Source organism: Sapajus apella, unplaced genomic scaffold (genome assembly GCF_009761245.1).
Source record: "Sapajus apella isolate SASKATOON/1434 unplaced genomic scaffold, GSC_monkey_1.0 scaffold38, whole genome shotgun sequence".
In the NCBI taxonomy this organism is placed as follows: Eukaryota; Metazoa; Chordata; class Mammalia; order Primates; family Cebidae; genus Sapajus; species Sapajus apella.
Window position 1 is genome coordinate 102104 of NW_022436978.1, and position 27751 is coordinate 129854.

At 51.5% G+C, this 27751-nt stretch overlaps 2 protein-coding genes across 2 annotated transcripts in view; one reads left to right on the top strand and one right to left on the bottom strand.

The window, feature by feature from the left end:
• Positions 1 to 1337: 1337 nt before the first annotated feature.
• On the bottom strand, positions 1338 to 3479 carry CAMP (cathelicidin antimicrobial peptide). The gene is made up of 4 exons (XM_032297901.1): positions 3120 to 3479; positions 2368 to 2475; positions 2155 to 2226; positions 1338 to 1530 (listed from the first exon to the last, which is right to left on the bottom strand). The coding sequence occupies exons 1-4, from the start codon at positions 3327 to 3329 to the stop codon at positions 1399 to 1401; spliced, it is 522 nt and encodes a 173-aa protein (XP_032153792.1). The 5' UTR covers positions 3330 to 3479; the 3' UTR covers positions 1338 to 1398.
• A 20360-nt stretch (positions 3480 to 23839) lies between these two features.
• Positions 23840 to 27751, top strand: part of CDC25A (cell division cycle 25A) — a 30807-nt gene continuing 26895 nt past the window's right edge. The window contains exons 1-3 of the mRNA XM_032298578.1: positions 23840 to 24650; positions 25650 to 25726; positions 27516 to 27558. Of these exons, the coding sequence (XP_032154469.1) occupies positions 24481 to 24650; positions 25650 to 25726; positions 27516 to 27558 (290 nt within the window). The 5' untranslated portion in view covers positions 23840 to 24480. The remainder of the gene's footprint in view (positions 24651 to 25649; positions 25727 to 27515; positions 27559 to 27751) is intronic.

Genomic DNA, 27751 nt, shown 5'->3' on the forward strand with positions numbered 1-27751 from the left:
ATTTATTTATTTATTTATTTATTTATTTTTGAGCCGGAGTCTTGGTCTGTCGCCCAGGCTGGAGTGCAGTGGCGCAATCTCTGCTCACTGCAACCTCCGCCTCCCGGGATCAAGCAATTCTCCTGCCTCAGCCTCCTGAGTAGCTGGGACTACAGGCACATGACACCACACATGGCTAATTTTTTGTATTTTTTGTGGAGACAGCATTTCACTGTGTTAGCCAGGATGGTTTCAATCTCCTGACCTCATGATCCGTCTTCCTCAGCCTCCCAAAGTGCTGGGATTACAGGTGTGATCCACCGCGCCAGTCCTTTTTGCTTGTTTTAGAGATGGGGTCTTGCTTCTTTGCCCAGGCTGGAGTGCACTAGTATGATGATAGTTCATTGCAGCCTCGAACTCCTGGGCTCAAGCGACCCTCCCCCATGAGCCTCCAGAGTAGCTGGGACCAACGTATTCTTGGTGTTTGGTTTTTTGGTTTGTTTGTTTAGATAGGGTCTCATCCTGTCACCCAGGCTGGAGTCTAGTGGCACAATCTCAGCTCACTGCAACCTCTGCCTTCCAGGCTCAAGCAATCCTCCCACCTCAGCCTCCTGAGTAGCTGGGAGTACAGGCACACACCACCATGCCCAGCTAATTTTTGTATTTTTGGTATTTTTGTATTTTTGTATTTTTAGTAGGGTTTTGCCATGTTGCCCAGGCTGGTATTAAACTCTTGAGCTCAAGCAATCCATTGGCCTCGGCTTCCCAAAGTGCTGGGATTACAGGCGTGAGCCACCACACCCGGCCGTATTCTGGCTTTTTAACAATCCCTAAAACAAGCCTGCAAGGTTAATCTGCTACCCACCAGAAGAAAGTGTGATGTGTCTCAATGCCAGAGGAAATGCCAGGAGTTATGGGCTTTCCTGAGTTAGGATTTTCAGGAAGCACTGGAGTCTTAGAGGAGTTGTACCTGCAGGCAGACCGCACCCGCTCGGCCAGCCACCTGTGGGCCTGGACTGTGCTTCTCTGAGTGTTAACAACATGCTTGGCCCCTCCCTCGAATGTCCTTCCGCATGAGCAGGAACCGCTCCGCAGCATCCCCCCCTCCACTGCACACAGAGTAGGATTAAGGAATTAAGCCCCTTAATTCCCCGCTGGGGGTTCCACTGAGAATGGGGATGGCGTCTAGGACCTCTTGGCTCTGTGGCCTCACCCTGTGTCCTCCTGGATGGAACACTGCCCTCGACACCTCTGTGTCACACTCACACACACACTCACACTCACATGTGGCCTCCCTGAGTTAAGGGCTCAGCTGTGGTGAGAGAGAAGGGGCAAAACAAGTGAGACTGAAGCCTGAGGAAATTGCTCTCACAGTTTATTTCTCAGAGCCCAGAAGCCTGAGCCAGGATAGGGCGCACGCTAGGCCTCTGTCCTGGGTGCAAGCTTCCCCAAAAAATCGTTGATTTTCTGGCCAATTTTTTTAAATCCTCTGGCAATCTTCTCTCTGGCTTTCTGGAGGAAACCGCCCAGCCGGGCAACTTTCCTCTCATCCTGGGGTTGTGTACAGGAAGAAATAGGTTCCTTGTGAGGGCTGTGCCCAGGGTCAATTCAAGACCCCCTCCCCACCTGAAACCCTCCCTTCATGCCCCCCCCAGCAGGAGCTTTGGGGCCCCAGTTCAACCTCTGGCTATGACCCTTGAAGCATGTGGTTGAATCGCTACACCCAGTAGCAAGATGAGAAAACAGTCCTGGAGATGGTGAAGGTCTTTGCAGGGTCACACAGCCCAGCCCAGCAACACTGAGATGGGAACACAGGGCTGAGAGCTGAATGCTCTAAGAAAGCCCTAAGTGGCTCTCAAACTTTACAGGAGCCAGAATCTCCTGCAAAGCTGATCAAAATACGAATTTCTGGGCCCTACCCAGAGTCTGTCTGAGTTGGTCTGAGTAAGGCCTGAGAATCTGCGTATCTAATGAGCCTCCAGAAAGGGCTACACTTGGAGAGCTACTGCTCTGAGGGATTCCAGAGCCACCCGGAGATGGAGCTCAGATTGAAGGAAGAGCCCAGGGTAGGTGGGGCTTTCTCTGCCCTGGGTTGGGAGAGTAGGTAATTGACCCATAGAATGGTTCACACTCCATGCCTCCATCGGCCCCTGAATCCCAGAACAGCCCACTCACCTTATCACAACTGATGTCAAAGGAGTCCTTGGCCTGGTTCAGGGTCACTGTCCCCACACACCGCTTCACCAACTGGAAAGGAGAAGCTCAGGGTCAAACTTGAATCCATTTGCCATAACCTCCCAGCCCCACCCCAGTGGGAAACGTCCCCCAGGCACCCCTTGTTTGGCTCTTTGGGAGGCACCCACCAACACCCCCAGCCCCCAGCCTCACCCCATCCTTCTTGAAGTCACACTCCTCTGGTGACCGCTGTATTGTCCTGGGGCACACTGTCTCCTTCACTGTGAAGCTCACAGGCTTCGGGGTGTCTGGATCCCCATCCTAGTCAGAGGAGGAAATGGCGAGGCCCATTCTTGTATTTTCTGATTTGTGTCCCTGAATCCCCCACCAAGACAGCAGGCTTTCAACAGCACCTGATGTGCGATGGGCCCTGGGCTTGGGGCTGGGGTACTGAGGGGAGGAGGGGTACTGAGGTACTGAGCCATTCCTGCCCTCCTAGCTGGACAGTGAGTAGCAGCAGACCTCAGATGAGCTCTAACAAGGAGCTCCTCCCACTCTGGGGTGGAGGCAAGGGAACTCAGGGGGCTTCCTGGGGGATAAGACATTCCCACTGGAACCTAAGTCTGGACAGAGTTCTTCCCTATGTGGGGTAACATGGTACGGAAGGGAATTAAAGCAGAGGAGGTCCCTGCCCAGAGCCAATGACCCCACCCTAGTGCCCGGAGTTCGCAGAAGTCCCTGATCCTGCATGGAGTCAGGGTGAGGGTATCTCTGCCACAGCAGGAATTCTAAGACAGGAAGCTCTCATGCTGGGAGGGGACACAAGCTCTAGACAGTTCCCTGGAAAAGATGGAACCACACTTAAAGGGGGAGGTGCCCTCCTGGCAGGCGGTGCAGCAGGAGCAGAAGGAGTGATAGAAGGCTAAGCCCGGCCAGTGCAGAGCAGAACCTCCCCCACAGCTCACCAATGTGGGCCTCGGGTCCAGGTTCAGGAGGCGATAGAGGTTGGCATCCAAGGACCGCTGGTTGAGGCCATCTACAGCACGAAGCACAGCCTCCTGGTAGCTGAGGACCTGGGCAGTGATGGCCAGAGGCATGGTCAGGCCCAGCAGCAGCAGCACCAGTGACCACCGCCCCAGGGAGGGGCCATCCCTCTGGGTCTTCATGGTCCCCATGTCTGCCTCCCTCCAGTCCACAGGAGCCTCCTTTATGCCCAGCCTGAGCCTGATGCAAAGGCCCAACCAGGAGCCTTCCTGATCCACCCATCCCTGGCTGCCTGCCAGGATGTGGGCTGGGGTTTGCTTCAGCCCCTGGCTGTTGCTTCACCAGCCTTGCTGGGCAGTGAGGAAGACCTGCCTTGTGTGCAGGATGAGGAAGTGGTTTCTCCATCTCTCTGATGACCTGCCAGGCCCGACAGGAGATTGTCATAGCCAAGGTTGCTCAAGAGCGTTAAGTCCTCAAGAGAGGAAGAGAGCCAGGTGCCTATTCTATATCCTTCTACTCCTCGGAGTCAGGGTGATGGATTTAGTTGTTTACTGCTAAATCTCCAGCTCTAGGCACTGCCTGGAACCCAGTAGGTATCAATTAGGAATTGATGAATGGGCCGGGCGCGGTGGCTCAAGCCTGTAATCCCAGCACTTTGGGAGGCCGAGGCGGGTGGATCACGAGGTCAAGAGATCGAGACCATCCTGGTCAACATGGTGAAACCCCGTCTCTACTAAAAATACAAAAAATTAGCTGGGCATGGTGGCGCGTGCCTGTAATCCCAGCTACTCAGGAGGCTGAGGCAGGAGAATTGCCTGAACCCAGGAGGCGGAGGTTGTGGTGAGCCGAGATCGCGCCATTGCACTCCAGCCTGGGTAACAAGAGCAAAACTCCGTCCCAAAAAAAAAAAAAAAAAAAAAAAAAAAAAGGAATTGATGAATGAGGCAGGTACAGTGGCTCACGCCTATAATCCCAGTACTTTGGAAGGCCTAGGCGGGTGGATCACCAGAGGTCAGGAGTTCAAGATAAGCCTAGCCAACATGGTGAAACCCCATCTCTACTAAAAATACAAAAATTAACCAGGCATGGTGGCTCACACCTGTAGTTCCAGCTACTCAGAAGGCTGAGGCAGGAAAATCACTTGAACCCGTCGAACCCGGGAAGCAGAGGCTGCAGTGAGCTGAGATCGCGCCACTGCACTCCAGCCTGTGCAACAGAGTGAGACACAGTCTCAAAATAAAAAAAAAAGAACTGGCCGGGCGCGGTGGCTCACGCCTGTAATCCCAGCACTTTGGAAGGCCCAGGCGGGTGGATCACGAGGTCAAGAGATCAAGACCATCCTGGTCAACATAGTGAAACCCCGTCTCTACTAAAAATACAAAAAATCAGCTGGGCATGGTGGCGCATGCCTGTAATCCCAGCTACTCAGGAGGCTGAGGCAGGAGAATTGCCTGAACCCAGGAGGCGGAGGTTGCGGTGAGCCGAGATCGCGCCACTGCACTCCAGCCTGGGCAACAAGAGCGAAACTCCGTCTCAAAAAAAAAAAATAAGAAGAAAAAAGAAAAAAAACTTAAAGAACTGATGAATGAAGACAATAAGCACCCCCAACCTAGAGACTCACCCTTGCAAGGGAGAAGTTGCCCTTTCAGTTCAAGGCCATACTGCCCACTCTCTGGACCCAGCCCTCAGCCAGATGGAGGCTCCGCTCCATCCATCCCTTCTGCATCTTTCTTCGCTGTTTTTCTCAGTCTTAACATGTTCCCAAGCCCCTCCAGACATGGCCTTTCACCCTGGTTTCTCCAAACCCAAGTCTTAGGAAAGTTTGTCTACACCTATTAACCCCATTTTTTCACTGTTCTTCACACTGGAGGCCACTGCAGGCTGGCCAGCCCACCCTGGGCCCGCTGGCCACCCTCAGTCTTTGTCTGCACAGGCACTGGTGACCCTTCCTTCCTGCTGCCCCAGTCTGCCCTCATGCCACTTTCCTGCTGAACCTGCTGCCTCCCTGGTGGATTCTTCTTGGTCGCCCCCAAGGGCTGTCTTCTTTTTTATTTTTTTGAGACTGAGTCTCACTCTGTTGCCCAGGCTGGAGTGCAGTGGCACGATCGCGGCTTACTGTAACCTCCACCCCCTGGGTTCAAGCGATTCTCCTGCCTCAGACTCCAGAGTAGCTGGGATAACAGGTGAGCGCCAGCACGCCCGGATAATTTTTTGTATTTTTAGTAGAGACAGGGTTTCACCGTGTTAGCCAGGATGGTCTCGATCTCCTGACTTTGTGACCCGGCTGCCTTGGCCTCCCAAAGTGCTGGATTACAGGCGTGAGCTACCACACCCGGCCAGGGCTGTCTTCTTATACTGAGAGCTTGTGGGGTCGCCTCCTGGGCTGCTTCTCTTCCCTGGCCTCAGGTTTCCCTGGGGACGCCCTCTCCCAGGACACCAGTTGTAATAAGCAGACGCCACCCGGTCTGTATCTCTGAGTTCAAGACTCCCATGAACATCCAGGTTGTCCCCACTGGGCCCCCTCATCTGCTCTTCTGCTGAGTGCCTGCTGCTTGAGACCTGAAGCACCCCCAGCTCCTTTTTCCTGAAGGGACTCCCCTCTGGCCTCCCCCTCCACCCTGCCTAACTCCTGCCACCCTCTTCTCTCCTGTGCAGTGCTGCCCCAGCCTTCAGACTCCACCTACTGTAGGTTTCAGGCTCTCTCCAGACCATAGTCCACCCTCCACATCATCGTCCAGGGGTTCCTTCAAACCACCGGTTTGGCCATTTCACCCCTCTACCTTCAGGACCCCACACACACCCTAGCCTGGCATCAGGGCCTGAGGCCTTTTTGGTCCCACTGCCCTCACCCCAGTCCTGCACACCCCAAGTGTCAGAATGTCACGTACATTCCCATCCCATAGGCTCTCTGGGTCTCCTGCTCTTTCTCCCAGCTCTGCCCCACTCCCTCAGTTTGGCCTGCCCTTCACCTCAGGAAGCTCTCCCTGACCTCCAACCAGGCAGAGCCATCCCCTCTTTGCCCCTGCGGCTTCCGGGAAGTCTCTCCTGATTTGACCTCAAATTATTACTCTGTTTGGGACTCTGACTGAGACACCGAGCTGAGTGGCTGACTGGTATTGGCAGAGGGAGAACACAGCTGGAGAGATAAAGGGTCAAAGTGTTAGAGGGGTCCAGCGTCCACGAGGCAAACTCCTGCCCCAGCTCCTCTGTGGACTGGCCATGTGGTCCTGAGGCCTGAGGTACCTCTTGACCTCAGTTGGCCTGTGGGACACCTGGGGGCTTGGACAGCAGGGCTCCCGGAAGGTGGCAGCCTGCACGAAGACCACTGGTTGCACACCTGGCCTTGAGAGAAGGAAGAAGTGGGCTTCTGTGCAACCTGATTTCACAGTTCAGGTGTTGCCCCAATTGCCTCTTGGTCAAGCAGGGCTTGCACATCAGGCCCTTTATGGCTGTTGGGAAAAGGGCTATCCAGGGACATCAGGCCTCTCAGGGCTCTCCTGCTTCCTCCACCCTTCTTTTTTTTTTTTTTTTGAGATGGAGTTTCACTCTTGTTGCCCAGGCTGGAGTGCAATGGTGCGATCGAGATCTTGGCTCACCACAACCTCTGCCTCCTGGGTTCAAGTAATTCTCCTGCCTCAACCTCCCAAGTAGCTGGGATTACAGGCATGTGCCACTGTGCCTGGCTAATTTTTGTATTTTTTTAGTGGAGACAGCGTTTCTCCTTGTTGGTCAGGCTGGTCTCAAACTCCCAACCTCAGGTGATCCACTCGCTTCAACCACCCAAAGTGCTGGGATTACAGGTGTGAGCCACTGCGCCCAGCCTCCTCCACCCTTCTTACTGGCTTCAGGATCCTCAAGAAGCCAAAGTGGGAGAGAAGCAGATGGCAGTGTGAGTCTTTAGGCTAGGATGTGAGACCCGCATGGTCCTGTGTTCCCCTAGGTGAGATCTGGCATACTCAGAGCCCCTTTCCAGCTGCCTCAAGAGGACATTCCACCTCGGCCACGCCCTCACATGAAATCAGCCAGAGCCCAAGCAGCATGCACAGGTCTTCTGATACAACTGCAGAAGCCTGGACTCAGGGGGACATGCTTTCCCTGTCAGGGCCATCGCACAAGGTCCAAGCTTCCCAGGTTCCAGGAGTGAGACCTGCCCAGGGCACCTGCGCTACCTGAGGTAGGGAGGCTGACTTTAGACCTTTAGAACCCATGGCTGCCCCTTCCTCCTAGCGAGGGAGAAAGAAGGCTCTCACCAGCTTGCCCTTTTCATAATGGCTCACCCCATTAACACAGTGACCAGAAGATTTTAGACAAGGCGGAATGAAAAAAAAAAAGTGAGGCTTTTTTACATCAAGACTTGAGAGCTAGATAAGTGTCCCTTCCCAAAGGCCTGGGCAGCCCCTGTCCCTCTGGTGCTATCACTATCTATCTATCTATCTATCTTTCTATCTATCTATCTATCTATCATCTATATATCTATCTTTCTATCTATCTATCATCTATCTATCTATCTTTCTATCTATCTATCATCTATATATCTATCTATCTATCTATCTATCATCTATCTATCTATCTATCATCTATCTATCTTTCTATCTATCTATCTATCTATCTATCTATCTATCTATCTTTCTATCTATCTTTCCTCTCTCCCTCTCTCTGAATCTCCCAGCCCCACTTCTCTTAGCGGTCCCTTCCTCTCCTGCAGACCCAGGAGGCTCCGGCTCCTATACGGTGTGATCAGGGAACCTGGTGCACTGAGGCTGCTAAAGGCTCTGGGAGACCTTCCACAGATGAGCGGCTGCTGGGGCTACCCTCTCACATTCCCGGCTTCTAAGACTTTCGAAGATGGCTCCAAGTACTCTGAGCTCTGCTGACCACCTTCATCTCAGGCCTTTTTCAAACTATCCACTCTGGACATCTCTGCCCAGCCCGATAAAAATCCCAGCTCAGGCCGGGCACGGTGGCTTATGCCTGCAGGGCCAGCACTTTGGGATGCCGAGGCAGATAGATCACCTGAGTTTGGGAGTTCAAGACCAGCCTGATCAACATGGAGAAATTCCGTCTCTACTAAAAATACAAAATTAGCCAGGCATGATGGCACATGCCTGTAATCCCAGCTACTTGGGAGGCTGAGGCAGGAGAACCTCTTGAACCTGGGAGGCGGAGGTTGCAATGAGCAGAGATCTCACCATTGCACTCCGGCCTGGGCAACACAAGCAAAACTCTGCCTTAAAAAAAAAGAAAAAAAAATCCCAGCTCAGAACCTGGTCAGTGTCCTTCTTTCCCCTGTGCTTCCTGGTGGCAGAACCCTGCGGGAGGCCAGGACTACATGCTGCCTCTCCTGGCACCTTGCCTGTACCTCAGACCAACCTTCCCCATCTCCCTCTGTGTCCCAGGCCCCCAGTCTCCAGCCATCCTTTTTGTTACTGCCAGGGTAAAATGCCAACCAACTGCCACGTCACATCACTCAGGTCATGGTGGACTTAGAATTGGAACTTCAGGGCTGGCCATGCAGATATGCAGCCCTGAGGTCATGGTGCAGCTGTGGTGGCAACACCAATCTAGTTCAGGTAAGACTGGCACTGCCCCTACTTCAGGGGAAGGCATAAGGGGAGCCTGCAGAGGCCACAGCGTCAGGGGAGGAATCTGGGAAGAAGGCAGACTTGAGATGGGAGAGAGTGCCAGGGCCAGCAGAACAGGCTGCGCAAAGGCATGGTGGCCAGCAGGGGCTGGATGAGGAGATAGGAGGGGAGGAGAGTGTTGGAAACAGTGACAGAGGGAAGGGGACATTGGTCCACAAGAGACTCAGTGGGGGCCCCAAGCAGGAAACTGGGGCTTGTTCTGAGTTTAAGCAGACCACAAGAGGTGGGTCAGTGAGGAGGGTCCAGAGGATGGGAATCCTAAACTCCAGAAGGAGCCTAAGACAGAAGCCAGCCCAGCCAGGCCATCACCCAACTCAAGGGGTGCCAGGGACATTTGAAAAAAATTAACTGAACAAAAAAAATTCCCCAGAGCCAATGGCCAAGCATCAATTTTCTAAGTGACCCATTTAGACTCACTGCAACCCCTGCCTCCTGGATTCAAGCGATTCTGTTGCCTCAGCCTCCCAAGTAGCTGGCACTACAAGTGTGTGCCACCATGCCTGGCTAATTTTTTGTATTTTTTGTAGAGACATGGTTTCACCATGTTGGCCAGGCTGGTCTCAAAGTCCTGACCTCAATGATCCACCCTCTGTCACCCAGGCTGGAGTGCAATGGCACGATCTCGGCTCACTGCAATCTCTGCTTCCCGGCTCAAGCGATTCTCCTGCCTCAGCCTCCTGAATAGCTGGGATTACAAGCACATGCCACCCACCCGGCTAATTTTTGTATTTTTAGTAGAGATGGGGTTTCACTATGTTGGTCAGGCTTGACCAGCTGTTCTGAGGAATTGTTCTGCTTCTGGGGTCCTGAGGCTTCCAGTAGCCTGCCCCCTCCCCTCCTGCCATGCCCCTCACTGCTTGCTTCGCTCCAAAGGACAATGAACAGCTCCTGCTGGTCAAACAAGGAACGAGAGGGAAGAACCAGACCTGTGGATTGGACCGTGGTGGCTCCTTATACATTCCAAAAGATCTCTTAAAGTCCCCACTGCAGGAAGCAAACAGAGTGCAGAACCAGCGACATGGCGGCCACATGAACTGGGCTGCTGATGCTAGGGCTGGAAGCCTTGGAGCCTGTCCCAGCCCAGGCCTGATCTGCAACAAGATCTCCTGGCTTCAGTAACAAAACTTCTTCCAGCTTCTCTCAGCAGAGCCTGGGGCTGAATGATAAGTTGGGTTGGGCACGGGGGGGGAGGCCAAGGCTGAGTTGGACGATGCACAAGCTTTCCAGAAGAGGACCAGGCTCAAGTCAGCTCAGATGTGGGGCAGCCTGGTGGGTTTGGATGCCAGTTCCTATGAGTAGGCCTTCACTCTGGACATGAATGTAGAGAGGGCAGCTGGGACTCCTCAGGCAAGGGCTGCCCTTGGACACTGGACTGCTTTGGGAAGCTTCTCTTTATTCCTCTGCAGGACAAAGTCTTGCAACTCCCCAGGATCTCAGGATCAGCCTCCAGGAGACCATGTGCTTCAAGTAAGAGCTCCTCCAGAGTGTAATTTCCAGGATGGGAGAGTAAGGCACAGCACTCCATGTTAGGCCCCACACATCCTCACGCCTTTCCTGGGGGGCCGATGTGGTCCTTCCCACAGCCTGGCTTGTCCCCGGTGGAAGTCAGTCCATCTGCTCATGGATGCCCTGGAAAGGTGGAAACTGCCCCATCCAGAGGCTCCCCAGTCCCCTGCCCACCTGTATGCCTTTTGAGAGGAGAAGACAAAAGAGACTAACTCCCTGGGAGGAAGAAAGGAGGAGAGATCACAATACAATTTCCACTGACTCTATTTTCCCAGTCCTACCCCTCTCAGGGATCCCAACTTGAACTCAGATCCGAGTGACACCTGGCTTTTGCTTGTTTCCGAAAAGCAATTCAGGAGATTTTAAAGGCCACCTTCCTGCCCACTTACCACCAGTTGAGAACCACTGATCCTATCTCCAGTGACTTCCCTCCCTGAAGTTTTCTTTCCTTCCTGAAATAGAACTAATAAGCCAAGAGCACAAGAGTAGGGCCCTCAGGAGCTGAGATTCCAGGTTGGAGGGAGATGGATACCCAGTAGGCGTGATGGGTGATGTGGGCTACGGGGGGTGGGCAGCGCTGGCGGGAGTCGTATGGATGTCAGACCCTGGCTGTTAGTGGAAGGCACCTGCTGTCCCTACAGCTGGTGAAGCAGAGGGCTCTCTCCATTGGGCAAGGAGCCCCTGCCATGGTGATCACCTATATGGGCAAGGACAGCCCTGTTAAAATGAGTTTTCTCCCAGCAAACTTGTCTATAGTAACAGCATTGTGTAGGGCCTCTGGGACCCATCCTGTCACCAAAGTGAAAACCCCAACACTAATCTGTGTGTTAGTCATGGTAACAATAGCATGCAGGGAGCCTGGGGCCAGGTGCCACCTGGATCTGAGTTCAAACTGGGATCCCTGAGAGGGGTGTGGCTGGGGAAATGGAGCCAACGGAAATTATGTCCTGCACCTCCTCCCAGCCACACCATGGTCATCGTGTCTATGGAGTCTGGCCACTCGAGTCCAGGGATGTGACCTGTGTGTGGTCTTCTAGGATACACAGGGCTCCTGTGTGTCCACATCCTTTGAGCTCATAGCTCTCCTGGAAGGACAGGGCAGGGGTGACCACCAGCCCCATTTGGCAAGGGAAGAAACTGAGGTCCAGAGCCAGATGGGGGAGTTGCCTTGAGAGACAGGTCTTGGCTAAGTCATGGCTGCTGGCAGGACTCAGACCTCTGGCTCCAGTTCACAGTTTCCCTTGGTCTGATCTGGGCCTCCTATTTCTCTCAGCTGTGGTCCCTGTCCCCTTCTGTCTTGAGCCCACCAAACACCCTGACAGCCCTGTGTCTCTCCTGCAGTCCAGGCCAGCAAGGGCCAGCAAGAGGGGCTGGAGACACAGCTTTTCAATCTGCTGCACTCTGGACATTGACAGGCTGGACTAGGGCTGCCCTTCTACCCTGTGCTACTTCCCAGGGTACCTTCCTTCCCCTCCAGGCTGTCCCCCTGCTCCTGCAGCTGCAAAGACTCCAGGGAGACTCTAGGCACGTATGGGGGGAAATACGTTACTCATAGAATGGCCTCCAGAGGCCCCGTCCTGTGTTGTTGGGAGTGTGGAGGCACTATTGCCAGGACCGACTACATAATTTGCAGCACCCAGTGCAAAATAAAAATGTGGGGCCCTTTGTTCAAAAATCATAAAGAATTTCAAGACCTCAAAAACAGAGCATTAAACCAAGTACAGGGCCCTTCTGAGCGCAGGGGCCACGTATGACCACACGAGTCACACGACCATAGCCCTGCCACCAGCACCAGAAAACACAGTCATAGCAGGAAGGGGTTCAGGAAGTGACTTCAGGAATTCTGCAAATCATGGAGATTCAAATCGTCTGAGAAATAAAACAGCATGCGGCCAGGCACTGTGGCTCACACCTGTAATCCCAGCACTTTGGGAGGCCGAGGTGGGTGGATCACCTGAGGTCAAGAGTTCAAGAGCAGCTTGGTCAACATGGTGAAACCCTGTCCCTACTAAATATACAAAAATTAGCTGGGCGTTGGCTGGATGCAGTGGCTCACACCTATAATCCCAGCACTTTGGGAGGCTGACGTGGGCAGATCACTCAAGAGATTGAGACCATCCTGTCCAACATGCTGAAACCCTGTCTCTACTAAAAATACAAAAATTAGCTGGGCGTGGTGGCACGGGCCTGTAATCCCACCTATTTGGGAGGCTGAGACAGGAGAATCACTTAAAACTGGGAGACAGAGTTTTCAGTGAGCTGAGATTGCGCCATTGCACTCCAGCCTGGCGACAGAGAGAGACTCCATCTCCAAAAAAAAAAAAAAATTAGCCAGGCATGATGACAGGCGCCTATAATCCCAGCTACTCGGGAGGCTGAGGCAGGAGAATGGCTTGAATCCAGGAGGGGGAGGTTGCAGTGTGCAGAGATCGCACCATTGCCCTCCAGCCTGGGTGACAGAGTGAAACTCCATCTCAAAAATAAACAAACAAACCATAACAACATGCACTTAATACTTTATTTATTGGTTTGGTAAAGTCTTCTTTTAAAAACTAAGGCCAGTGCGGTGGCTCACGCCTGTAATCCCAGTACTTTGAGAAGCCAAGGCAGTCAGATCACCTGAGGTCAGGAGTTTGAGACCAGCCTGGCCAACACGGTGAAACCCCATCTCTACTAAAAGTACAAAAATTAACCGGGTGTGGTGGCGGGCACCTGTAATCCCAGCTACTCAGGAGGCTGAGACAGGAGAATGGCCTGAATCCAGGAGGGGGAGGTTGCCATGAGCTGAGATCACGCCACTGCACTCCAGTCTGGGAACAGGGCGAGAATCAGTCTCAAAAAAATTTTTTAAATTAAAAAAAAAGAAATTAAGAAAGAGTTCTAAGCCCATACATTCAAGTGTGTGACCAAAAACACTGATTGTTGCAACTTTCCATTGTCCAGAAGGAGTAACCGAGGCCCCCAGAGAGTAAGGAGAAAAGAGACTGGCAAGGCCCCAGGTGCCGCATAACCATGCTGGGGTTCGACCCCAGGCCAGCACTCCTTCTGCCTGCTGCAGAATTAGGAGCACCTACAGCCACCCAAACCTAGTTGGCAACGGGGAACTTGGAGAGCTGGCCCGTGCCCTCCTCTCCAGCCCAGTGCCCTTGGAACCCATGCAGGCACAGACACTTGCCTTCCCTGCAGCCCACACACAACAGGCTGGAACTTCCCTTGGCTGAAAAACCCTACTTCCATCCTCACCCGAGCCTCCTTGACAAGGCCCCCCTCTTCAGGAAAGCCTAGCTCAGCTGGCCTGGGGCCCCTGGGGCTCCCTGTGCCCTGTTCTGTTTCAGCACCTCCCCCGCAGTAGAACAGCTGTGGAAGTCACGAACAGCGTGAGAATGTTGTGACCGCAGAGCAAGTACCAATGCCTCTTGGGGGATTCTGCGGAAATCCTCAATAAGCTGCTCCTGCAGGAGTCGAAATGAGACTTAGTTTAGGTCCTGAGAGGTCAGGGCAGAGAGGGATGGGGGAAGGAGCAGCAGGAAGACCCAAGGCAGGAAAAAGGGGTTTGAGGCTGGGGCCGGGAGACCCCAAGTGACATGAAGCTATGTCCATTTGCTTGTCTGTCTTCCTGCAGACTGTGGGCTCTTCGGTTCTGAGTGTGCTCTGGACCACAGAGGCACGCAGGTTGGGGTGGATAGATGGGCCCTCGGCCCTGTGAGCTCAGGAGGGACACTTGGGATTCCCCCAAGCCCACCCCCAGAGGAGGCCCTGGAAGTTGAACCAGGAAAGACACAGCATGCCAAGCTCCAAAAACGTCTATCTCAGCTTTCCCACAAGGCGATGTCCCTGAGGAGAAACTGGGAAAATTTCTGAAGGAAGTGGGTGAGTCTTCTGCTCTCCTGGGATGGGACAGATGGGACAGGCTCTAGGGAGGTTGGTTCTGATGAAGGCCATGCTATAAAATGGGCAAGGGCATGGACACCAGAGACAAAGGGCTGGAGTTCAAGTCCCAGCTCTGATGCTTGCTGTGTAACTTTGGACAAGTGGCTACGCAACCTCTCTGTTCCTCTATTTCTCCCTCTGTAAAACTGGCTTTGGAAAGCACCGATCTCAGGTGGCTTTTGATAAAGGATGAGGTCTAATAATAAGTCAGTGTGGGTAAAGAACTTGGGTTCTTTGGCTGGTCCATAATGGATGCTGCAGAAAGCAGGTGTTCTTACTTTCAACAGGACAGGAAACCACCCCTAAGGGCTAGTTAGGACTTAGACTATGAAAGTCAGGCAGACATGGGTTTCAGTCATTGGTTTGCCTCTTTACCTCTCACACTCTGTAACTCCCTTAAGCAATTTGCTTAACTTTTCCATCATATCTGAAATAAAGAGAGAAGTTTTGGCAGGGCACAGTGGCTCATGCCTGTAATCCCAACACTTTGGGAGGCCAAGGAGAGCGGATCACTTGAGCCCAGGAGTTCAGAACCAGCCTGGTGACATAGGGAGACCCCACCACTACAAAAAATACAAAAGATTAGCTGGTGTGCCTGTAGTCCTCTTACAGGAAAGGGGTCCCGATCCAGACCTCAAAAGAGGGTTTTGGATTTTGCACAAGAATTCAGGGTGAGTCCACAGTGCAAAGCCAAGGCAAGTTTATTCGGAAAGTAAAGGAAAGAAAGAGTGGCTATACTATAGACAGAGCAGCCCCAATGCTGGCTGCCATTGTCACAGTTATTTCTCCATGATATGCTATGGTTACTTCTCCATGCCTCCCTGTTGTAGACCATATAGGGTAACTTCCTGATGTTGCCATGGCATTTGTAAGCTTTCATGGCACTGGTGGGAGTGTAGCAGTGAGGATGACAGAGGTCACTCTCGTGGCCATCTTGGTTTTGGTGGGATTTAGCCAGCTTCTTTACTGCAGCCTGTTTTATCAGCAAGGTCTTTATGACCTGTATCCTGTGCTGACCTCCTATCTTATTCTGTGCCTTAGAATGCCTTAACTGTCTGGGAATGCAAGCCAGTAGGTCTTAACCTTTAATCTAGCTCCTAATCAAGATGAAGTTGCTCTGGTTTAAACACCTCTGACCTTTCCCCCCTCCCTTTTATAAGAGAACCCTTAGTCCTAAGGGTTGCAGAGGGATGAAGTTCCATCTTCTGTAACTTCTTCAGGCTGCATAGGAACGATGATATTCCTGCCTAACTTTGAGGGTCTCGTGTATTCAGGGTAGAGAGGCTCTAAGTCAGAAAGCACCAGTATGGTGATGGCCATTCATAACTTTTGAGTTCTGACAAAAGGTGACCTATGAAAGATTAATAAGTGTTCAGTTTAAGAAAATGTTGAGTAAGGGGCTGGGCGTGGTGGCTCATGCCTGTAAGTAATCCCAGCACTTTAGGAGGCTGAGGCGGGTGGATCACCTGAGGTCCAGAGTTTGAGACCAGCCTGGCTAACATGGTAAAACCCCGTTTCTACTAAAAATACAAAAAATTAGCCAGGCATGCTGGTGCATGCCTATAATTCCAGCTACTGGGGAGGCTGAGGCAGGAGAATCCCTTGAACCCTGGAGGTGGAGGTTGCAGTGAGCCGAGATTGCACCATTGCACTGCAGCCTGGGCAACAAAAGCGAAGCAAACAAAAAAAGAGATGCTGTTTTGAGATGTTTCCATCTCAAAACAAGCAAAAAAAGACTAGCCCCACAAATCCTTTTTTCCATTAATCCCGACTTTATAGGAGACAGTGATTTTTACCATTCATTCAGCTGGTTTGCATAGAGAGAGAAAGGAAAGCATGGCCTGAGGCAGGGTGGGGAAGGCAGGGGCTCAGGGAGGCCAGAGAAAGACTCACCCATTGCAGCGACACTGAAAAGTTCAGGTGTGCCAAAAGTTTGTCGGTAGCAAAGGGATCTTTTCCAGCAGTCCCATCAGCTCTCAAGTTTCCCTGTTAGGGAGGAAAAAGCTCCCCATGTCCCATAATCCTGTACATGCCTGTCACCCACAGCCATCAGCAAAGAGTGCAAGGCACATCAGTTCAAAGAGAATAGCAGTTAACATCCTGTAGTGCCAAACCTGGTTTTAGCTGAAAGGGACTTTGTCCAGAGGAACCTCCAACTCCCTAAATCTTACAAGGGACTCTAACCCTCCTAAGTTGGGCCTCCAACCCAAGGTCAGTCAAGCATTCTTGCCTTTTATTTTTATTTATTTATTTATTTATTTTTGAGACAGACTCTCGCTCTGTTGCCCAGGCTGGATGCAATGGTGCCATCTTGGCTCACACAAACTTCGCCTCCCGTGTTCAAGCAATTCTCTTGCCTCAGCCTCTTGAGTAGCTGGGACTACAGGTACATGCCACCACCACACCCAGCTACTTTTTGTATTTTTAGTAGAGATGAGGTTTCACAATGTTGGCCAGGCTGGTCTCGAACTCCTGATCTCAGGTGATCCACCCACTTCAAACTCCCAAAGTGCTGGGATGACAGGGATGAGCCACCGCACCTGGCCTCTTGCCTTTTATTAAGAGAGGGGCCTCTAACCCACTCTGTTTTAGGAGAGACTCTAAGTCCGCTACACTGGGCCTCTAACCCAATCCCATTCTTTAGCCGGGCGTAGGCACCCCACTTGCCCCAAGTCCACCAACTAGTCCTGCAGCCTATTTCCTTGGGTCAGGGAGTTTCTTCAATATTATCCCTTCAGGGTTCACCAGAAAGATGTTACCAGACCCCACCACTTTCCCAGTTAGCCTTTGGGTCAGGGGTTTCCTCACTATCATCCCTTCATAGTCGCCAGAAAGATGTTACAGGAAAGGGGTCCCGATCCAGACTCCAAAAGAGGGTTCTTGGATACTGCACAAGAAAGAATTCAGGGTAGGCTGGGCAAGGCGGCTCACGCCTGTAATCTCAGCACTTTGGGAGGCTGAGGCGAGCAGATCACTTGAGGTCAGGGGTTCCAGACCAGCCTGGCCAATATGGTGAAACCCCGTCTCTACTAAAAATACAAAGGTTAGCCAGGCATGGTGGCAGGTGCCTGTAATCTCAGCTATTCGGGAGGCTGAGGCAGGAGAATTGCTTGAACCTGGGAGGTGGAGGTTGTAGTGAGCCAAGATCACACAACTGCATTCCTGCCTGGGTGACAGAGTGAGACTCTGTAAGAAAGGAAAGAGAGATGGAGAGAGAGAAGGGAGGAAAGGAGGGAAGGAAGGTCAGGAAGGAAGGCAGAGAGGAGGGAGGAGGGGGGGGGGGGGGAGGGGGGAGGGGGGGGGGGGGAGGTACTTGTCAACGACGCTCTTCCGATCTACGTTGACAAGTGATGGGAAGCGGACGGAAGGAGAGTAAGAAAGAAAAGGAAATGGGGGGCAGTCTTGTCCTCAACCTCTGGGATCTGATTCTATCTCCAGGTACATAGTGTCAGAAATGAATTGGAGGACACCCAGGTATTGTTCACTACAGAATTGATTGCTTGCTTGGGCATGTGGGGAAAACCCCACATACATTTGGTCACCGAAGGCTTCTGTGTTGATTAATGTGTTAGCTGGGTGTTGTGGCGTGCGCCTGTCGTCCCAGCTACTTGGGAGGCTGCAGCTGGAGAATCGCTTGAACCATTGCACTCCAGTCTGGGCAATGAGGCGAGACTCCATCCAAAAAAAAAAAAGAAAGAAAGTAGTTCAGTGGTTACCAGGGGCCAGGGTTAAGAAGAAGGATTAACTGCAAAGGGGAGTGAGGGAGCACTTGGGGCAATGAAAATGCTCTGTGTCTGGATTGCAGTGGTGGTTACACCATTTAGAACATTTGTCAATGATCATAGAGGTAGGTAATTTACATGTCAATTGTCAATTTTAAAAGTTGCAAGGTTGGGAGGTAAACGCTGGTAATGCGTGTGGGATGTCTTCCCAGGAAAGAGCATTGCTTCCTGTACCCACTGTCTTCCACGGCCGAGCCTGAGCTCACGAGTGGGGGGGACTTGATCCCCCTGAAGATGACAGAAAGGTATGAAGGTGAGGAAGAGGAGTAGCCCTGTAGCACACCCCTCCCCACTGACAAGGGAGGGAGGCTCAGGCTGCACTCAGGAGACCAGCAACCCAGCCTGAGGCAAGGGGCAAGAATCTTCCCCTCTATGCATTCCTGTTTCCTCCTCTGTGAAAGGAACATGGGGCTGCATTGGATGAAATGGATACTTCTTACAGTTTGTTCGATGGAACAGTGGTCTGCAAAATTCCCTGTGAAAAGGGTTTCTCATGCAAGGAAGTATGTGGAACCTCCCTCTTGCTGTTTCTTGAAGACTCACAATACACCACTTATTAAAGGCACTGAGGAATGCCACTAAAAAGGGACCTGTTTCACTCTGATTAACCCTGATTTCTTCAAATCTGCTCCTATTTTCACAGGACATACAAACATCCCAGAAGGCCTGGGGCATGCCTTGGTGTCTGGATGTTAAGCTGGAAGGACTGGAATGGGCCCAGCCCCAACTCCTGGGGCAAGCATTGCTCAGGGGTAGAAAGGGACAGATTCTAAAACCCAGGCCTCCACCCCGACCCTGCCATCCCTTTACCTGTCTCCACACCACGCTTTGCTTAATATGATCATTTGTCAAGCAGCCATCAGCAGGATGGTGCAAGAGGCTCTAACTCAACCAGGACAAGAGGGAACCCAGGAACAATTCACCTACCAGAGGCCCAGGGATTGAGAAAGGCCGGGACTGGGCAATGATGGCACAGGTCCAGCTGGCGCAGGTCTCCAGCCCCTCCCAGCCCCCAGCACAGGGTGTTTCCTCTCCTCTGACTCCGTACTGTTCCAGGGGCACAGCACCCAGGTATAAGCTGTGAGGAGGACTCAGATGCTACCTAGGAACTCTGTCTTCCAAAAGGAGAACCCCAGGAAACCTCACAAGAAAACTTAGCCCTCTGATGGCAGGGCACCGTGGCTCACGCCTATAATTCCAGCCCTTTGGGAGGCCAAGGCGGGCAGATCACGAGGTCAAGAGATGAAACCATCCCAGCCAACATGGTGAAACCCCATCTCTACTAAAAATAGAAAAATTAGCCAGGTGTGGTGATGGGTGCCTGTAGTCTCAGCTACAGGCCGTGGTGGGTGGATCATCTGAGATTGGGAGTTCTAGGCCAGCCTGATCAACATGGAGAAACCTCGTCTCTACTAAAAATACAAAATTAGCTGAGTGTGGCAGCGCATGTCTGTAGTCCCAGCTATTTGGGAGGCTGAGGCAGAAGAATTGCTTGAACCTGGGAGGCGGAGGTTGCAGTGAGCCAAGATTACGCCATTGCACTTCAGCCTGGGCAACAAGAGCGAAACTCTGTCTCAAAAAAAAAAAAAGGGCCAGCTGAGAAAGGGCCAGGGCCAGCAGTGACCAACTCCTGGCTCTGAGCATGTCCCATCTTGCAGAGGGCTCTGGAAACATCCCAGAAAGTGGGGTGCATTTGGTTTCTCATACGTGCTAAGCTCTCTTTTTTTCCTACCAGCAACTCTCAATTCTTTCTCCAAGAATGGTCTCCTGGGAAAATAGTGCCCTCCGGTGGCCTTCCTCAGTGCTACACCAATGACCTCCAATAGGAAGAGTGGGATAAAAAATTCTCAACATTCTCGGAAGTGAAAGGAACCCTAGGAACCCATCTCACCACCCCAAGTAGTAATCCAGTCTATCTTCCATGGGGAAGACAAGGAGAGGAATGATGGCTTCTCAGAGACCCTTTCTAAATCCACTGCCTTCAGGATAACATTCAAAGTCCTTTTAAAAATTTATTTATTTATTTATTTATTTATTTATTTATTTTTTTTTTTGAGACGGAGTTTCACTCATGTTACCCAGGCTGGAGTGCAATGGCGCAATCTCGGCTCACCGCAACCTCCGCCTCCTGGGTTCAGGCAATTCTCCTGCCTCAGCCTCCTGAGTAGCTGGGATTACAGGCACGCACCACCATGCCCAGCTAATTTTTTGTATTTTTAGTAGAGATGGGGTTTCACCATGTTGACCAGGATGGTCTCGATCTCTTGACCTCGTGATCCACCCGCCTCGGCCTCCCAAAGTGCTGGGATTACAGGCTTGAGCCACCACGCCCGGCCTTATTTTTTTTTTAAGAGATGGGGGGTTTCACCATGTTGGCCAGGATGGTCTCTGTAAGGGTAGCCGAGAGAAAGGAGAATAGACCCAAAGTCAGGCAAGAAAGTTTTATTAACCTGCCGTAAGTCAGAGGAGGTAGCCCTGAGCTTACGAAAAGAGTGGTTTATGTGGGGTGAGGGGGGCATAAGGGGGTTTTAGGACAGATATAATCTATCCGCTGGTAACAGGCACAGAGATAGTTTGTTAACTTGTAACAGACCTACAATACATTATCCTGTGACTTTTGTGGTGGCAGTCTTTTTAAAAAAGAGAGAAACTAGAAGTTTTTTTTTTACAGATATGTGTCAAACAGAAATTTACAAGTATGGACAACCCACTTATGTTTTCCCTATCCTCCCTGGAGCTGCCTGGATGGGGGCAATCAGGTTTTGCTTAATTGCAGCACGTCTGGCAGGCTTGATGTAGCGCCTAGGTAGGGGTTTTGGAAAGCAGTTGCAGAGCAATCAGAGGGCGGAAAGGGGTCAGCCTGCGCCAAGGGGGTTTTCTTGTCCCTAACAGTCTCTAACTCCTGACCTCATGATCCGCCCGCCTTGGCCTCCCAAAGTACTGTGATTACAGGCGTGAATTACCGCACCTGGTCAAATAACTTTGTATTATTTACCCATTTTATTGTTGATGAGCATTAGGGTTGTTTTCTGTTTGGAGCTAAAATGAATAACATAGCCATCAATATTTGTGTACGTGCATTTTGGCACACTTGAATTGTACTGTAGCTTCTGTGCCAACTTTTCCCTTCCTATGGCCTTCTGTGGGCACCTCCTCGCCTTCCCACATGATTCCCATGGTTGCCCATGACTGCTTCCGGCCCCCTCCAGTGACTCTCCTCGGTGGTCCTCTGAACTACAGACTCAGCCACTCCCTTGTGGTTTCTTTCTCAGCGGCAGCTTTGCAATCCTGCCGTGCTACATCCAGTCCTCAATCTGGTGCTCCCCAGATCCAGGGTCCTAAAAACCCTTTGTGCATCCTCAATGGGCATTACCATCTTCATGCTAATCAGCATCAAATCTGTCTCTTGACTACACCCCCAGACAATCCACCAATACCAAACGGAGCTCCTCAAATCCCTCCAGGAATTATGCCTCCAATTGTTGAAATGTTACATCCACCCAGGTGCTTAAGTCATTACCTAAGAATCATTCTAGCCTCCTCCCTTCCCTCTAGCCCCCTACAATCTTAACTGTCAATTATCAAAATCCAATGAGATCTACCTACTTCAGCGCTCCCAGGGTCATTCCCTTCCTTCGGACTCTGAGGCCCCCACCTTGCTTCACAATCTCCCAGACTTTTGGACAGCCTCCTCCTTGTTCCTCAGGCCTCCCCATTCTCCCCCACTGATCCACCCTACAGTAAGTCTGATCCAGTTATCACATACCCTCCACACCCTCCACTTCCACAGGATAAGGCCAAACCCTTCAGCCAACTCCAGTCCTTTCAAGAACTGTCCCCTGTGTCGTGCTTGGGTCCCTCACAGTCACTCTCATGTGCCCATTCTAGAAGCGACTGGAGCAACTCGGGAGTAGTTCCCGGCAAGTGCAGCGTTCCTCCTCACCTCCTGGCTGCTGAGGGCCCTTTCCTTAGAAAGCACTTCCCCCTGCCCCCAAGCTCCCCTTCTCCGACAACCTTTACCTTCAGCTTTAATATCCCTTGGGACGTGCCCCCCACCACACTGCCTTCCCTGTCCCCACCCCTCTTCTAGGTGCCCACCAGCCTTCCACAAACCACAGCTATTGTCATGGTAATAATTATGCTTTATGCTTGGTGGACCAGAGCTCCCTGAGGGCAGAGATTGTGGCATTATTTCAAGCCCTGAATTTGTTCTAGGAATCCCTGAATAAACATGTGTTGGATGAATGAATGCAGTAACAGGAATGCTGAGCCAAGTATTACTACACAAAACACAGTAGGAGAGGAAAGTATTCAGAGATATGACAGGGAGAACTATTTGAAACAGTGGGACCACAGACCATGTGAACTGTGCAGAGAGGCCTAAATAGCCTGGGGTTTCTGGAGGGAAAGGGGGTTCCTGGGTGGTGGAGCACTTGTGAGCAGAAAAGGAGATGAATCCTGAGAGGGAGGTGCCTCACTGTGAAGGGTCTGGTGTTGGGGCCAAAGGACTGGGGCTTCCACCTGTCCATCATAGCTTTTCAAACTGTAGATTGCATTTTTTTGTTTGTTTTGGAGACGGAAGGGAGGGGTGGGGGAGTCTCATTTTGTTGCCCAGGCTGGTCTCAAATTTGAGGGCTCAAGCGATCCTCCCACCTCAGCCTCCCAAAGTGTTGGGATTATAGGCATGAGCCACTACACCCAGCAGTATGTTGCAATTAAATCATGCACCTATGGCTCTCATAAAATAATTCTAGGGCCAGGCGCGGTGGCTCAAGCCTGTAATCCCAGCACTTTGGGAGGCCGAGGCGGGTAGATCACGAGGTCAAGAGATCAAGACCATCCTGGTCCACATGGTGAAACCCCGTCTCTACTAAAAATACAAAACATTAGCTGGGCATGGTGGTGCGTGCCTGTAATCCCAGCTACTCAGGAGGCTGAGGCAGGAGAATTGCCTGGACCCAGGAGGCGGAGGTTGCAGTGAGCCGAGATCGCGCCATTGCACTCCAGCCTGGGTAACAAGAGCGAAACTCCGTCTCAAAAAAAAAAAAAAATAATAATAATAATAATAATAATTCTAGGAGCTGTCACAGGTGCAGGGGCTATCAGAGTAAATATGGCCACCTAGAAAATGGGGATAATTCCTATGTCACAGAGTTGTAAAGATTAAATTAATTAATACAGATTAACACACCAGGAACAGTGTTAAGTGCATAAGCGCTATGTAAACTTTAGCTATTATTTACTATTATTGTATTTGCCGTTATTACTCTCTAGGACCTCGCAGGGGGCTAGGAAGTGGTGGGAAAAAAAGAAATGATGCTAAGAGCATCCAATAAGGTCTAGACTGGAGATGAGCAAAGAATGCTGAGGCCCACAGCACAGGCTGTACTGCAGGGTTCAAGTCCCATGAGGCCGGCAGCACCTAGGGGCTGTTAGCCCTCCAGAGTTGGGGCCTGATGGTCGAGTCCAGTCCTAGGGGTCATTTCATTCCCTCCTTCATTATAAATTGGGGCCTGGAGGCCCGGGGCGGAAGAAAGGGGTCCACAAAACTGCACGGTTAGAGGCCGGGCCAAAGCTGGATCCGGCCAGACTTCCACAGGCCTTCCTTAGCCTCCACATTCCCTCAGGGTGTGGGGCGCCGGGTAAGGGGGGCGAGGTGGCGGAGGCCCAACGGGGGCCGAAGGTGACCGGACTGCTGCTCGCGGTGGGAACTACGCTTCCCAGCATGCAACGGGGCAGAAGGACCTTTGAGCCGCGATCAGCGCCTCGCAGGTTCTGCTGGGAGTTTTCATTGACCTCTGAGCACCCCCTCATTTCGATCCGCGCTCTTCTGCTCTAGGCTCCGCCCCCTTCTGAGACAGGATGACCTGGCAAGAGTCCCGCGAGCTACTTCCTTCTTCCTCTCTCATTGGCCCAGCCTGGCTGCCATTCGGGTGCGAGAAGGAGAAGTTGCTTACTGATTGGTGGATTCCGTTTGGCGCCAACTAGGAAAGGGGGGCGGGGCAGCAGCCGCCCCCACTGAGCTGCTATTAGAGGGAAAGGCCCGCTTGGCTGCGACAGTCTGAGGAAGAGGTGGAGGTTAGCTCAGTTATCTGCTACCCGGAGCTGGGCAAGCGGGTAGGAGAACAGCGAAGACAGTGTGAGCCCGGGCCGTTGCCTCGAGGCTCCCGTCCGCCTTCTCTTGCTGATCCGCCGCGTTTGTTTGGATTTAATCTTCAGGTTGCCGGCGCCCGCCCGCTGGCCTCGCGGAGTGAGAGAGAAGCACCCGTGCTTGTGGCTGGCGCCTGGAGGGTCCGCACACCCGCCCGGCCGCGCAGCTTGCCCGAGGCAGCCGCGTCCCTGAACCGCGGAGCTGTGTTTGTGTTTGACCCGCGGTCGCCGGCGGCGCGCGGCGGAGGCCGGTGTCGGTGTCGGCGGGGCGGGGCAGGCGCGGCGGAGGCGGAGGAAGAGGCAGCGGGAGCCCTGCGAGGCCGGGCGCCGCCATGGAACTGGGTCCGGAGCCCCCGCACCGCCGCCGCCTGCTCTTCGCCTGCAGCCCCCCTCCCGCGCCGCAACCCGTCGTGAAGGCGCTATTTGGCGCACCCGCCACCGGGGGACTGTCGCCTGTCACCAACCTGACCGTCACTATGGACCAGCTGCAGGGGCTAGGCAGGTAAGGAAAGACGGGTGGGCGTCCCCCAGACCCCTGGCCTCGGCCTCGGGGAAATCAGGCCACGAAACGGACCGGGAGAGGGACAAGACCCGCCTGTCCGAGTTCGCCGCTCGGGGGCAGCCAGACTAGGGCCCGCCATGTGCACCCCACCGGGGCGGAATGTTCAGCGGGAGAGGCTGTCCAGACCTCCCAGGGGAAGAGGTGGAGGTCCTCGGGCCTAAACCCGAGCCAGGCCCACCTTCACTCCTTTCAGATTGCTGCCTACTCTCCTTCTGTCTTTATTCCTGGAAGCTCTTTGGAATCTATACCCTCGGGGCAAAATCAGACCCTTCTAGGCGCTCACTTCCACCCTTTGCTGAACCACCTCGCAGGATCTTAGTTTGCTGTGAGCCTTGCTCCGTCTCAACAAAGGGCCATGGCATTTTCCTTCCTGGCGTTTATGCAAAATCATCTCAGTCCCTCGCCCCGTGTACATTCCTGATGTCCACTCTGCTGCTTTCCTAAGGCCGGGTCTTTTTTACCCAACTTTCGGAAAGCGTCCTGGGCTTTTCCTGAGAGCAAAAAATGCATCCCACAGTATTTCCGGCGGAAGAGCTACCTTCCCCTTCAGTCTCTGGGATCCTGTTTTCTAAGCACATGTCTTGTGCGTTTTCCAACTTCTGAAGAGCAGGAAGTGTCCTGTTTAACTTTCATCCCGACTTCTGTCACAGTACCGAGAACACAGACTCTTATTTTAGGAAATACCCCAACATTACTCCTAGCCGTCATATCCTGCAATGTGACCCAAGGCCATGCCCAGCCTCCCCTTTTTCTCCTTTTCCCAAGTGCTAATTGGGTGTTCAGAGTGGCTAAGTGGGTACTTTGCCACTCGTGCTGTGGCCTAGAAATGGTTTATGGCAGCCTGGCTGCTTGGTAATTTCATGGCCTGTTTCCTGCATGTGACCTTTTAATTATATCCTGGAAATCACTCATGGGTTTAATAATTTCTTTTGGTTTCAGTGATTATGAGCAACCACTGGAGGTAAAAAACAACAGCAATCTGCAGAGAATGGGCTCCTCCGAGTCAACAGATTCAGGTATTTAAGTCTGCTGTGTGGGGTGCAATACTGTGAATTCCCTGAAACATGCCTTTCTACCTGGGAAGTTAGTTTTGGTGAGAACTTAAGGGAGTCATGGCACTGGGTGATAAACATTAAGAATAATTCATAGCCAGGCGCAATGGCTCACGCCTGTAATCCCAGCACTTTGGGAGGCTGAGGCAGGCGGATCACAAGGTCAGGAGTTTGAGATCAGCCTGACCAATATGGTGAAACCCCGTCTCTACTAAAAATACAAAAATTAGTCAGGCACAGTAGCAGACACCTGTAGTCCCAGCTACTTGGGAGACTGAGACAGGAGAATCCCTTGAATCCAGGAGGCGGAGGTGGCAGTGAGCCGAGATCCTGCTACCACACTCCAGCTGGGGTGACAGAGCGAGACTCTATCTCAAAAAAAAAAAAAAAAAGAACAGTACAAAGGACCCCTTGTAGTTTATGAGGAAAGGAAATAGGTTCCAAATGTCTGTAAGGAGGTGGTGTGTGCTTGCCCTTGAAGGACGGGTAGTAAAGCAAAATTCATCATACCACGGTAAGTGGCATTCAGGCAGTCTTACTGGTTATAATACAGGGTCAAATTATTGGAAATACAGTGTAATGAAATCATTCAGTGATGCCGCTATGGAGGAAATTGCCAGTGCATTTCATTCTTCGTGAATTCATATTACTGCAGAGTTTATCCATGTTTGTACAGATAAGAGCATTGGGGCAAAGATGCTTTAGGTTAAAAGAACTGCTAGAGCAAAAGTCTTAAAATGTAATGTAGGCTTCTGTATGTAGAATGTAATTTAATACAGAACTGGGAATAGGATTATTGTTTGTAGCACTGTGGAGCAAGGGCTCTAACACTTAACTTCCTGTACGTCTACATAGACATGGAGACATGCGAGCTAAGGGCTGATGGGTCTGAGTCATCTGAATTGGCATATAAGTAATTTGGAACAGTGTCTCCTTCACCCTGCTGTTTTTTGTGAGACGGACATCTTACTTGGTGTCACTTTGTTAAAGGCAACAAATGCTTGCGTTGCATGTCATGACTAGCAGTTGTATTTTTCTTTTTCTTTTTGAGACAAGGTCTCATTCTGTCACCCAGGCTGGAGTGCAGTGGCTCCATCTTGACTCACTGCAACCTCTGCCTGCCAGGTTCAGGTGATTCTCCTGCCTCAGCCTCCCGAGTAGCTGGGATTACAGGCGTGGGCTACCATACCTGGCTAATTTTTGTATTTTTAGTAGAGACACTTATTGCTATGTTGCCCCAGGCTTGTTTCAAACTTCTGGCCTCAAGCCACCTGCCTGCCTGCCTCAGCCTCCTGAATTGCTAGGATTACAGGTGTGAGCCACTGAGCCTAGCCTAGTAGTTGTATTTTTCAAACTCCATATGACTTGACAATTTAAAATATTTAAAACTATGCCAAGAAAATCTGGTACCTATTCTTTCTGTGCTTGGAACTCAAAGTTATCTGGGTCACCTCTATCTGAGTAACCAATCATGATATGAATTCGTTTTATTTACCCTCTCCTCAAATCCTATTTCCCTTGATGTTATTTGCAAGTAGGAGAAAAATAGTAAATATACTGTGAAAATATTAAGACTTGCACAAACATGACATTTTTGACAAGCAATAGAGACTTGACATCAATTCTGGCAAAAGTACAAGCCATGAGTATTTGTTGCCTGACAAAAAACCCGAGCACTTTCTTTAGTGTTTTTATTTTAATGACAAAATGGTGTTTTTTGCATTATTTCTTGAGAATTTTTTTTTTCCTATAGGATTCTGTCTAGATTCTCCTGGGCCCTTGGACAGTAAAGAAAAGTATGTATTAACTGCTTTTCAGTGTTTATGCTTAGAAAAAATCTTGTCTAAATTTAAATACCTTATTTAAATGAAGTTCTTCATACACTGGACAGGAGCCCTGGATTTAGCTGTCCCTAGAAACTCTCTGGAATCTTGAGAATGATTAGTTTGTGTCAGCAATTTTCAGAACTTTTTCTCCTTTATTCAAGCT